This window comes from Pteropus medius, unplaced genomic scaffold (assembly GCF_902729225.1).
Source record: "Pteropus medius unplaced genomic scaffold, Ma_sr-lr_union100, whole genome shotgun sequence".
NCBI classification, from domain to species: Eukaryota; Metazoa; Chordata; class Mammalia; order Chiroptera; family Pteropodidae; genus Pteropus; species Pteropus medius.
The window spans coordinates 12,714,582-12,727,362 of record NW_024351729.1 but is presented as its reverse complement, the minus strand read 5'-3'; the positions used below and the strand labels follow the sequence as shown (position 1 = coordinate 12,727,362).

Below are 12,781 nucleotides of genomic sequence, written 5' to 3'. Positions count from 1 at the left end.
CTCCAAGTGGAACTTTCCTCCCTTTTTGAACCCTTGCCATGTAAGAAAATACTACATTTTCTGGTTTGAATCAACATTCTGCAAGGTTAAAAGAACTTTTTTTCTAGGCTTAGTTAGATGGTAAATAAAGATTCTATTTATGTCAACAACATACTTAATGCTCCAAGTATATGGAAATGTCAATTAGAATTTGAAAGCGGTATTGGGCCAATTGCAATGTGATAATCTGCTCAAGGGTAATTCTGAACTGACTGTAGTTTTAAAGCAATCATGTCAATAACTACAGACTTAAAAAAATACACATTCCTAGACATATGTCTAAGATAAGAGTTGTACTATTTTAAAAGTAGCATCAATAGCTCTTTGCCTTGCAACAGCTATCGAATAGGGCAATAACTATATTATCTCAACTAATGGGCAGTGCTTGTCACTTGCCAAGATCACTTCTATATACTGCAGTAACGGAATTCTTTGATATTCTCTAGAGATGGGGCAGGACACATATTCTTAGAGCACCCTACAAGGACACAAAGCCATTTCCAAGTTTACTTCAACAGCACTGTAGCGGTGCAAGACTTACAGGCAAAGGCAGCTTATTTCTTAACAAAGTCCATAAAATCACTTCTTCCAAATATTACAAAATGATTGATAAAGAATAATTTAACAGCACTTAGGACTTTGCCCTAAATTAATTACATGGTAAAATAGTTACAAAACAACAAATACCTAAAAATAATTTTTTTCTCATACCTTAAATAACTTTGAGAAAAATCTGTAAATCTGTGATATTTAAATTTGAAAATAAAGGAGCAAACATATCCGATTATGAAGAATTAGAGGTACAAACAACTGGTGCTGAACGACCACTGTTTCTTGAACTTTAGAGTTGAGAAATATTAATTATGTGGTTTCAAATGCTCAAACTTGCCTCCAGGAAACACAATGATTTGGGAAGCCCTGTACTTAACTTTACTGACAAAATAATGACAATTTCCATTTTTAATATTAACTTACAAGAGAGAAATATGATCAGCTGTATAGAACAAGGGCACAAAGCTATTTCAAAATTTATTTTGTCTCTTCCTTTTGCCCACATTACAATCCTCTGCTGTCTGATAAAGTTCAGCAGAAGGTCGTGTCTTGCCAACGAGACAGAGGCCTTTAAGAAGCTTGTCCTTTACCTCTTTTATCAAAACGGGAAACATATCATATATGGCTCTCGCAACAGACAAGTTTAATTACTACAATTTTTAAAAAGTGAACATTTTTAGCAACACTTTCAGGATCACGGGAGCATTTCTGACAGCCAGAATGAGTTGGATTTAAACATCCCTGCACTATTTTTAGCTTTAAAATCAACACTTACATAAATATTCCCAAACCAATTAGCAGCAGCTGGAAAGTAAAGGTGTTTACATTTAGTTAGCACTAGCGCTAACAACTCAAGTGCTCACAGGCGGCATGAAAGGGGCCAAACACTGGGCGGGGGCACCCCTCTCTCCAGGGTGATCGTGGTGTTGGCACCAGGCTACCATTTCATATTTTGCAGTTAATATAAGTCAATGATTTCATACAAGAAAGTGTATTCATTATCTAACATCATGAAGTTATACATCTGCAAATAAACTTAGCACTCTTGATAAAACTTTTTGGAAGAAAACACTACAGAAATTCTCATTGCTTTTCCCTAGTTGGCCATAGCTATAAAACAATATTATAAACAGTTTCACAGCTCAGTTTTTCATCTCTCAGATGAGAACTAAAATAGATGTCCCTTTGACTTATACTAGGTGCAAATATATAGCCTTGATTTTTTTTTTCCTTCACAGTGCATTTTAGCCACACTTGAAATCACTTGCCCACAAAATTTTAACTGTAATCGAGTTACGTTTCAAAAGTTCAGGTGCATTTTAAAACAAGATTTGCATTCTCAAAAGTCAACTGCAAGTTTCTTTTGAAATTGCACATGAATTTTAGAATGAGAGTAATAGAAAAATTATACAGAGAAGATCTGAATACCAGGTTATGTGCCTGGTGCTCATACATAAACATAATGTAAATTTCAAAATTAAAATTCTGGGCATAATTTCAGAATATTTGTTTTATGTTTCAGAACAAGAATATCTGTGCTAAAGTAAAAACAAGTTGTATTTGCTAAACACACATATGAAATGAACATGCATTTTGGTATTCAAGCATTGCTATTCAAGCATGACCTAATATAGATTCTTCATGCCTTGGGCAATGCCTTGCCATGGAAAATCTCTCAGCTGGCTTCATAGATACTACCCCAAGGTATTTCGGTCCTAGAAATTTAACATGCTCATAATTTATTTTATATATATCACAATAAAGTAACCATATATAATATGTTATATAATAAAATAATTTAAAATAATATACTATGGTATAATTATATATAATAGCTATTAGATTGTATACCCATATATATAGAAATTGGCAAGACTAATTAGAGATTTGAAAAGTACTAAATTACCAGTTCCTTAAGCATAAAAATTGCATTTTACTTATGTTACTTTTAACAGAGGTCCTCAAACTTTAGCATGGATCAGATCACCTGGGGCCTTGTGAAAACTACAATTTTGCATTTCTAACAAGTTCCTAATGCCGCTAGTCAAGGAACCATGCTTTGAAAAACAGCTGCCTTAGAGTAACTAGTGAAGATCCTCAGAAATCTTTAACAACGTAAATGAAGCCCTGGAAAGAATGTGCTGATGAGCCAGTCGGCTCATTTTATAGCTAAGGACACAGAGACCCAGAAAGGTGAGATGGCTATCCGTTTTTACTTATGTGATAGTGACAAGGCCAGAATCCAGGAATCCTGATTGTCAATTCAGTGCTCTTTCTGTGTACCATGGCAAATAGTTGCTGAATTAATGAATGTTGACCTTACTCATTTTATGAATCCTGTTTTCTTTCAATAACATTAACAAAAACTTTAATAATGTCTTGGATATACTTTACCTTTCTTTCAAAGATTTTAAAATATTTCACATATAACTAGATGCATATTTAAAGCAACCCTAAATAATTTCTTGCATTCCTATTCCAATTTTATACGTGAACATATTCACAGAAAAAAAAAAAAAAATTCTGCTTGTCCAAGGTGAAACTGAGGGTCAAAGAATCAAGATTGCTTAGGACCTGTATCACCTAAGATTTAGGTTTACATGCAAGAATGTTAAATATGTTTCCCTTGTAATTTCTCCTAGCTACTCATTTTAGGCAAATGGGATGAGGATATCATATTGTGAAACATTAAAAGAAATGATTTACCTAAAAACTATCAAGTGTTTCATTATTCTAGAGACTGAGCTCAAATGATTGCATTTTTAAAATAAAAAGTTATTTTGGGGGGAACACAATTAATTAGATTACAATTAATCTTACCTAGTCCCTTGCTAACCTCGGAAGTAGGTAAAACCATTACATTAAATGGCTAACTCGAAACTTTGGCTTGTGGGGTGTGTGTGCACACGTACACACACTCACTGCTAAGCCCTGGGGTAAGTTACCTGAATGCATGTGCAGTAAAACTGGACTGAGTTTAAACAATTCTGGACTTTGTAAACTACACTAAAAGTCAACGTTTATCTTCTAGTTGACCGTCTCACAGAAGTCATGCAGTTGTGGATGACATGCTGCACAGGTTAAATGCAACTGACTCTCAACACCCTCAGAGCTGGCCATACCTGTTCATCTGGTTTGTGTCCAAGAAATACCGAAAAGTTTTAATATATTTAATAAAAATAAATTTAAAAAGAGAAAAACCAAGACACATAAGTAAAATTAAGCCCTAGTTTAAGACAAAGGAGACATAGGTTCCAATAGCAATTCTCTCATTGCTTTGCCTGGTAACCATACACTTAATTTCCTGGCCCTCACTTTCACTATCTATAAAATGGGGACCCAAAAAATATCTATCTCTGTTTCAGTTCTAAAATGTCCCAGAACTTAGCAAAAAGACACCAAATAGTAAGGCAGGTAAGCTCCCACTAAAGAAACAATAAAATTTTCCAACAGATAAATTTAAGGGTGATTATTCAGTTGAACAAATGTTATCTTAGAAAACTGCCCTTGAGAAGCAAACTCTCACAGAGATATACAATTTTATATTTTGTTAACGTATCGATTGTAAATAACTTCTGAGGAACAAATCTATGGCAGGAGGTAAAGTGTACTTGATATAATACTAAAAATGTCCCTCTATACCTCATTATCTTTCTTTTTATTGTTCTTAATCTTTTCTTGGATACATCCTTTTTTATTATTGTTAACAATTAATACAGAGTTCATTATTAAAATTTCTCAGTATTCTGATTTAGATTTAAGAAGATGAATTTTTCAAATAAATTTAAAAATTAAATATCCTTTAAACATTTTACCTCCTGAATTTTTTTGTTGCCTTTTTTTGTTTATTTTTAGTAGAAATTTATAAAGTCACCTTGCCTTAACCTGATATCAGGCAGTCAAAATGCAGCTATAAGCTTAGAAAATGGTAAGAAAGAAGGGGCAAATTCTCCTTTGTTTGTGAAATGTGAGTGGATTAGACACATTGACCAATCTCATCTAGGTATCAAGAATGGAAAACCATTACTGATGTCATAATCAGCACTTCATCTGCTTTGCTGCTGATATTATCGACATCAGACCAACTCCAATGGGTGTGCTGCTTCCCACTCAAATATGTCCAATGAAAAGCTGCTTTAACATCCTAAGAACTGTGGAAGTTCAGAAGTTCAGCAAGACAATTCTGCAACCCTTTCATTAATGTCACTGTTTCTTACTCACACTCAAATATCACATTTTAAAAATGCCAAAAGCAAGAGTGGAAAACAGATGCATTTTTTTTTCAAATACAAGACCGATACAAACATGTCTAAAATGACCACTTTGATTTATAGTTGGATTATTTTCCCCACCCAGTTATAGCTAACTTTCCCTAGTTTTCTTTATTATTAAATACTTCAAAACCACTTGAGCTCAACACTTAGGTACACCGAAATAATGCTGTTTATTACCGAAAGGGTGAAGATATTGAACAACACAGCATGCTCACTCATAAGGGTCTGCTTCAGATCATGCTCCTATCATAAGACATGTGATCAAAGGGATTGTAAACATCTGCTTCTCTTTCATTTAATCTCTATTTAAACTACACCATCGTCCCAAATATTTCAAATACAGGTCTGTCAAAATGGGCAGTTTGATGGCACTAGGGCCTCATGTAAACTACAAACCATCACCTAAAGCTGGTAAATATATAAAGACTTGAGGTAGTTGGGATAATTCACCAATTACAAAACATTTCTAGCTGAGCCACTTTCATTTTGCTGGCTAAAATATAATTCAATCAGGTTTGACTCTAGTAAATGTACCATATGCTTTTAAGTAAAGCTATACAAATTCCAGGTTTGGATGGGAGGGTGTAAAGATAAAAGGACACATTATTGAAGGCATACTTTCATTCGCACATGCATTTCATTCCTGCTGGCATAGGCACACTTCTCTACTGTTCTTCACTATAAAAGTCTTTACTATGAAAATGGGCTGCAGAAAATTTTGAATCAACAGACCAAGTCCATAGCTGTTTCAAGAAGGGGGGAAAAAAATAAGGATTTATGTGAATGCTTAGTTTAGTTGTATGTTTTGAAAAAGTTCTCAAGATTTAGGAAGCCAAAATTTTACGTTGAAAAATCCTTTATAATTATCAGATGGAGAACCAAGTTTGCAACTCATCTTCACTTGTGAAAAAGGCATGTTCGAAGACTTTTTTGAAAAAAGTCTTTCTTGTTTACTCAGAGAGGCATTTCACTCTCTTCTTAACCAGCTCCGAACTCTCCCAATCCTGCCATGTGCACTTGTCTCTCTCCTACGACTTCCATGTATCTTCCCACATGAGCATTTTGCCATTCACTTTGTCATTCCTGCATTTTATTTTGTGACACCTTTATTGGAGCCTCTGGTTTCAAAAAGCATCTCACTAAGCTTATGTTGTAAGGTTTCCTGAAAATAAAAAATTTAGGAAAGGATTTTTTCAGACAACCTAAGATGCACTTGAAGCAATCCCTACCATGACATATGTGAAGAATGAAGAACAGCAGGAAAGGAAAAGTACTATATGGAGAAAAAAAATGCAGTGATCCAGGGCTGGCAGCATCTTGGTTTTTAACAGCATGTGGAAACAGCTTTAAATAAGGTACAGAAGTCTGAGCTGCTGAGAACAGATGTAGTCATGGGTAGCAGTCGGCAAAAGGTTGTTGGTTGTTTTTTGTTATTTTTTTTTTTTAAGATATAGAGCCACAACAGAGAGTTGGAAGAGATTCTGCAAAGTAGCTATAGAGAGAGGAGAACATATCCTCATCACTCTAGGAAACCACCATGCATTTCTATTCAAATACAGATGCCTTTTACTTAAAATTGTTTAGTGTTTCAGGGAAACACTGCTCCGTTAAGGAGATATCTCATTGGTTAAGCTCTCAATAGCTAAAATATAAGCTCCAGGAGGACAGTGGTTTTATTCACTGATATAACCCCAAAACCTAGAGCGATGCTTGGCATGGAGTAGACGTTCAACAAATATTTAGACACACCAGCTACCTAAGACACCTTTGCTTGTCTGGCAAACACCCATCTATCCTTTCACAGTATGGGCACTTTCTCCTTGAGTACTCTGCACAGACTCAATCCTCGGAGCCACCCAAATACCATGCAAAAGCTCTATAATGGCATCCACCTCAGGGTAGGCAATGGGTGCTTTACAGATCTGTCTCCCTTGCCTGGTTTGATATTCCTGAGGTAAGGAATGTATCTTTTCCATTTTTGTATACCTATCACCTAGCACAGGCCTGAAAATGACAAATATTTCACTTCAGAGGTGTTTACTTCATAAAGAAATCCTTTTCCTAGAAATCCTTTCCCTTAAAGGGTCTTAGGCAACTTTCGATAGAAGAAAATATATCCTAACATTTATAAACCCTCTACAACATGCAGAGTATTATGCTGGACCCTATGGGGGGAATTCAAAGATGAATATGGTACTATGTTTGCATTCAAAGTTGCAAGCTAGCTGAAACCATTGCCAGAGGCATCTGTGGCAAGAGAATTTGAAGTAGAATTGAAAGCTAATCTTTACTTATGGATTGAAATAATTGAAGTAAAAAGAGACTGCACCTATTTGTACCTGGCTGGTTATGTTTCTTTATATATGCTTTTATATTTTATTTATTGTAATGTAATTTAAAATGACTTTCATTATTTATCAACTGTATCTAAACCAATATTTTAAAACATGTAAGTTCCACAGTCACTGGAAGCTTGAGTTTGTCAGGTTCTTGCCAGCTGGGAAAGGAACTCTGTCATGCTTAAACCTCCAGATTCTGAACCCTCAGGCTGGAGATTATTGATCATGGGAGGACCTTCCACCTGAGGCAGGACTGTGAAGAAGGACTCACCATTGCAGCCAAGCTGTTTTGAAACTCTCGTTCAACATTCCTCTCTTCTATATATCCCATTTCTTGAGATCCAAACATCGGTCAACATGAAAAAAACGCATGGGTCAACTTTTGTTTCCTCACTGTTATTCCTTCTTTATGCACCTCCTTATCCTTCAGTGGGGAATCGCTTCCCAAATGCTTCCAAACCCTCCTCCCCGCTATTCTCAAGAATGCCCTGAATCTCTTTCACAAGCTCAAGAATTTCTTCAAGTATTCCCTCTGCCACCTTAATTTAAATGAAAACCTACTTCCTCATCAATGCCCTAGAGTAGGACCTGCTCATTTTCTTTAGGCTGCCAACCCCCATCCTGGAGGCGCTTCTAGGCTGAGATTCCCTGTCTCTGCCCTTAGAACCTGCGGGTCCTTCTCACTGCCTTCACCATCAGTCTCTAGGCTGGTCCTTAGCATTTCCTCCTGTCCCACGATTTTAATTTATTTTTCTTCCCCTGTGCCTTATCTTGATCGTCCTAGTGACTTCCACTCCATAGTACTATAATACTTTTATTTCACTCCGTATCTTCTTTTTTCCAAAAATATAGGAAGTTAAGGGAGGAGTTCTAGGCTAAGTCCTCATTAGTCATCAAGAAGATGTTCTTGAGAATCAAAACATAACAACTGATACACTAGCTGAGGGCCAGCAAACCCATGAGCAAAACAGGATTCATTCAGCTCACACTTATTGAGGATTCCCTTCTGTGCCAGGCACTGTGCTAAGCATTAGAGATAAATAAATACATTTTCTCTCTCGTCTTCTCTCTCCCTCTTCCCCTCCCTCCTTCTCTCTCTTCACCTTAATGAGATCATTTTGGGGAAGAAGGAGCAAAGAGGCAGGATAGAAGATGGTAGTGACTGATCTCTCCACTGTTCCCCTTTGTATCTTCCATAATTCAACTCATTTGAGCACCAGCCATATCTCAATTATCCTGCTATTCTTTCTCCAATTTCAATCCCTTTCCATGTGTAATGAAAGGTACATGCAAATAGACTAATAAATTAACCATTCTCCATCTAAAGCAATGTTTTTAAATTTTTTTTTGGGGGGGGTATCATAGTCTCATCCGCAAAACTGATGATAGCAATGGTAAAGATACACATAGGCACATACACACATGCAGAATTCTGCATAATATTTTGGGGCTTTCTAAATTCCTCAATCCTGAGTATTATCTCAAGGTTAAGACCTGATGACTAGCTGCTAATGCAAGCCCACATTTTTGACAGAATCATAAGAGATTTGCAATACATAAGTGATTGTAAATATTTCAGACATATTCTTAGTAATTGCTACATGGAAAAACATCTGAATAGGGCAGGTGGCGGCTGCTACAGATAAAACGCCAGAGTGGATGTAGGGAGGGTTTCCCACTGACCACACTGCCCATCAACTTTCCTGAAACCCCCAGGGAGGTGAGAGGTGCAGTATAGACAAATACCCCTTCAAAATATGTCAGCAAATGCTGTGATCTTTTCTGAAGCCTCCTTGACAAGCTCAGTCGCTTCTGCATGAACCTCCCAGTGAGAGTGATTCACATCATGCTGTGGCAAAATTACAAATTATTACATGCTCTGGACCTTTGGCTTACATGCAGTAGAGACGAAATTTGAAATGTTAAATCTGTGAGTACTAAAGGTCTGATGATCTTGACTACTAGTCCATTTATTGGCTATTCTGGGATTGATAAATTTCAGCTTTCAATGCTTAAATCTCTTCCTCCAATCCCTACCCGAGGCAATTACTAGAAGTATGTGGCAAAAGTATACTCTAATCAGATTTCTTCACATTTTTAGAACTGATTCTATTAGACAGTGATGGTTTAATCCAAATGCCATCTCTGGATTAACCTTTGAATCCCATCCAGATCCATCAAACGAATATAGTTCCTGGGTCAGTTCTATAGGACCAGAAAAATTAAGCAATGCAAACTGGTAGAGGATGAAATTGACAGATTGTTTATAAGTTCTGACTCCTTTTACATAAGAGCTACAAACCAGCTTTATAAAGAACTTCCTGAAATCACTGGGCCAATCTTTTCCCCACAGCATGAAGGTCACTGCCATTTCTCTTCCACCTCCATTTTCACTAGGCTTCAAGAACACAGCACCTACACTCAGAAAAAGCTGTCTGATAAATGTCATCTAAAATGCTTGTGAAGATTGACATGGCTTCCAGCTTACAAAGTTCTAAGAAAGTAAGGCATGTCAAATCACCTTAGAGTCTCTGCTGGAGTTTTATCAGCTTACTTTTCAGTGCACGGTCATATTTGCTGAATGAATGAATCGAGGAACAAGCCAACCCACCCACCCTGTTATGTGATTTTGAACCAGACTGCACTCCTTCCAAAGAAACGTGGGCCAGTGCATTTTTTTAATAACTGCATGTGGAAATAACAGGCCAAAGAGAAACTGTATCTTTCTAGTCACTTAGCAAAATGTCGATTTATTAATACTTGTAAATATTTGAACGTTCCCTGAACTATCTTTTTAATAAGTGATGAGCATAATAGAAAGGAAAGATTTTTAAAAAATGAAGCAGGTATTTTTCACATCTATAACGATCACTTACTCAATACTATATGACACAACACAACAGAGTCCCAAATAAAAAAGAACAAATTTTCTAATCAAAGTTTCCCTTGGCCTGAACGAAACAGAGATTTTCTTTTTATTCAATTTCTGTTAAGGTTCCTGCCACAACACCATCACCCCAGCCTTTAGCTATGTCTAATCAGTGATGCAACCTCACACTTTTAATGAACTCCCCAGGTTGCACAGGAAAGTGCATGCTTCCTGACAAGCAAGGGTTTTTAAATTGAGTGGTGATGTAAACCCCTCTTCTCTTCTTATTACAAGGGAAATACTTCTAGCGTAGCTGAGGGCACTCACTCGGGTGATGTGTCTCTACAAAACACAGTAAATGACATCTTCACTTGCAAGGCAATCACACCAGATTAAAATTACAGCATTTAACAGCTCTTCAGAAAAAAAAAATGGAACAGAAAGCAAAAATAATAATTCTAAATAGTCAAATATATTGGTTAATTTTCTGTGGGTGGCCTTCTATGGAATGATCAAATTACAACTATGACAATAAAGAAAAAGCTTGTTTTTTTACTCATTCTTAAATTTTTAAATATATGCATGCAGAAAGGGTAATGGTTGGGACATTCTCTGGATGGAAAAGAGTATGAACAAAATAATGGACTCGATCTTATCCTCTGCTTCAGTAAACAGAGAATCACTGAGTTCAGGCTGAGAACTGTCATCTCACCAGAAAGAGAAGTCTAATGATTTGAAAGATGGTATACAGCAGAAAGCTGCCATGGACAGTGAAAGGAGCCAAGGTATGCAATTTGTTTGTGCTCACCTTGCCTTCCCCAGTCAGGTGGTCAGGCGTCCTCATCAAGATGGCACATGGCTTTATGGCTGGGCACAAAGATTTAGAGCTTGTAAAAAAGAACGGTCATAAGTTTTGCACCATTTTATGTACTTTGTACTCTGAAGTTAGCAGTCATTCATATAAGGGTACCAGAATATGTCACTCCAAAGCATGCCACTTTGGCGTCGGAATTATTTTGGGCCAAAGGCAACTGAGTATCAGCAGACACAGGAAACACGTTACCCAAACTGCCTAAAAATAGAATATAAATTTCCCATTTTGTAAAGGAGATTTCCATTTATAAAGAAGTCTTCCTACTTGGAAGTTAGCTACTCCAGAAGACAGCTCTCATCCACAAAACAGGACAACCCTTATCTACCAAGCATTTCCTCGCCTTACCTTCCAGTAACTTGCTTCCCAAGCCCAGGATCCTCAAACCCCTTTTCCTTTATTTAACTTAAGGTGGTACATAAGCTTCAATCACTTAGCCACTTCCTTGAGACACATTTTTCGTTGTGAACTCCCAGGGTACATGAGTATGTGCAGACTTAAAACTATTGTTCCTTAATATGTCTTCTATCAATCTAATTCTTGAGCCCCAGTAACTGAATCTAGAAGGGTAGAGGGAAAAGATTTTTTTCTCCCCTACAACACAAAGAATTTGACACCAGCAGGCAGAAAAGAGACAGAAAGACATTAAAAGGATTAGAAAGGGAAGAGTAAAAGTCAGTAATCATTTTTATTAACGTGATCTGAATTTCTCTCATTCTGTTCCCAGACTTCTGGCTTAAAAAAGAGTGAAAACTGAGGGTCAATTTTTAATTAAGATAGTTTTCTTTCTCTGCATTCTTATGGTTATGGTCTAAATGACTTGAAACAAAGCAAAATTGGTTGTCATTTTTCTACTTTTCAACGCAATTCAGTCATTCCCCAAATCCCGGTTATCATATTCTATCCTATTATTTTACAAAGCAACATACCAATCTACTTATTTTATTTCCGTCCACCTGAATCATTCAATCTTCAATGTGTTCATGCATCTTGACTTCTTGTCTTATCTCAATTGATTTCATTCCTTAAGCTCAAACAATGTCAAATTTTAATCTTTCCTTCTAAAAGAATTGACTGTACAATTGTCAAATGCATCGCCGAGTATATTTTTATTATTACCCTCAGGTTCCATTAGGGTGCTGATGACGACTTCTCAGTGTGTGGTCTGTTACTGGTGTTGGGGAGGAGGAAACTTTCCTCTAAGTTTCTAGGTTCTTCCAGCTGGTTTAACAATCAAATTGACACGAACAGATTAACAAGAGAAAATAAGCAAATTTAATTATATCATACCTATGGGAACCCCCACATATATGAAAAAATCAGAGACCCCACATAAATGAGAGGTTCAGAGACAGAAAGGAAAAATGAAGGATATTTGACATTCTAAGCTAAGGATGAGCTAATGCACCTTTGGGCTGCAGAGTGGAAGAAGGTCATTCTCAGGGTGATAAGAAGAGTGGAAGTTTGCTGAGCCTTATGGAAGAGTCACAAAAAGTAATTTCTGGTAATAACTCATTATGAGCAAGGCCCCTAATTTAAGGGAGAGGCAAAAGTTTACCATGAGCCCACAGAGTCTCGACTTCCCTCAGTTCAAAATAGTTCACGTGCCAAAGTGATACATCTTGGGGGAGGCCTGTTCTGAATCCCTTCATTGGAAAGACAGGTGAATGCCTGAGTTAGAGTTTCAATGTGAAAACTTGTCAGTCCTTCAGTGTGTAGTAGCAAACTCTAGAAAACCTAATGCCATTTACTTGACTGTTTCTTAGAATCATACTCAATATGTATTTGCTCTCAATATATAATAGCTCTCAATATATATTTGCTCTAGACTAGAACA

The 12,781-nt window shown here is 36.6% G+C and overlaps 1 protein-coding gene across 10 annotated transcripts in view; it reads right to left on the bottom strand.

The window, feature by feature from the left end:
* The window catches only part of PARD3B (par-3 family cell polarity regulator beta), a 901,201-nt gene that overhangs the window by 431,356 nt on the left and 457,064 nt on the right, over positions 1 to 12,781 (bottom strand). Inside the window, exon 1 of one of the 10 annotated variants that reach the window (XM_039844933.1) lies at positions 10,882 to 11,080. The exons of the other annotated variants lie outside the window; for them this stretch is intronic. Coding sequence (XP_039700867.1) covers positions 10,882 to 10,917 — 36 coding nt within the window. The 5' untranslated portion in view covers positions 10,918 to 11,080. Of the gene's footprint in view, positions 1 to 10,881; positions 11,081 to 12,781 lie in introns of those variants that run through there. 10 annotated transcript variants of the gene reach the window in all.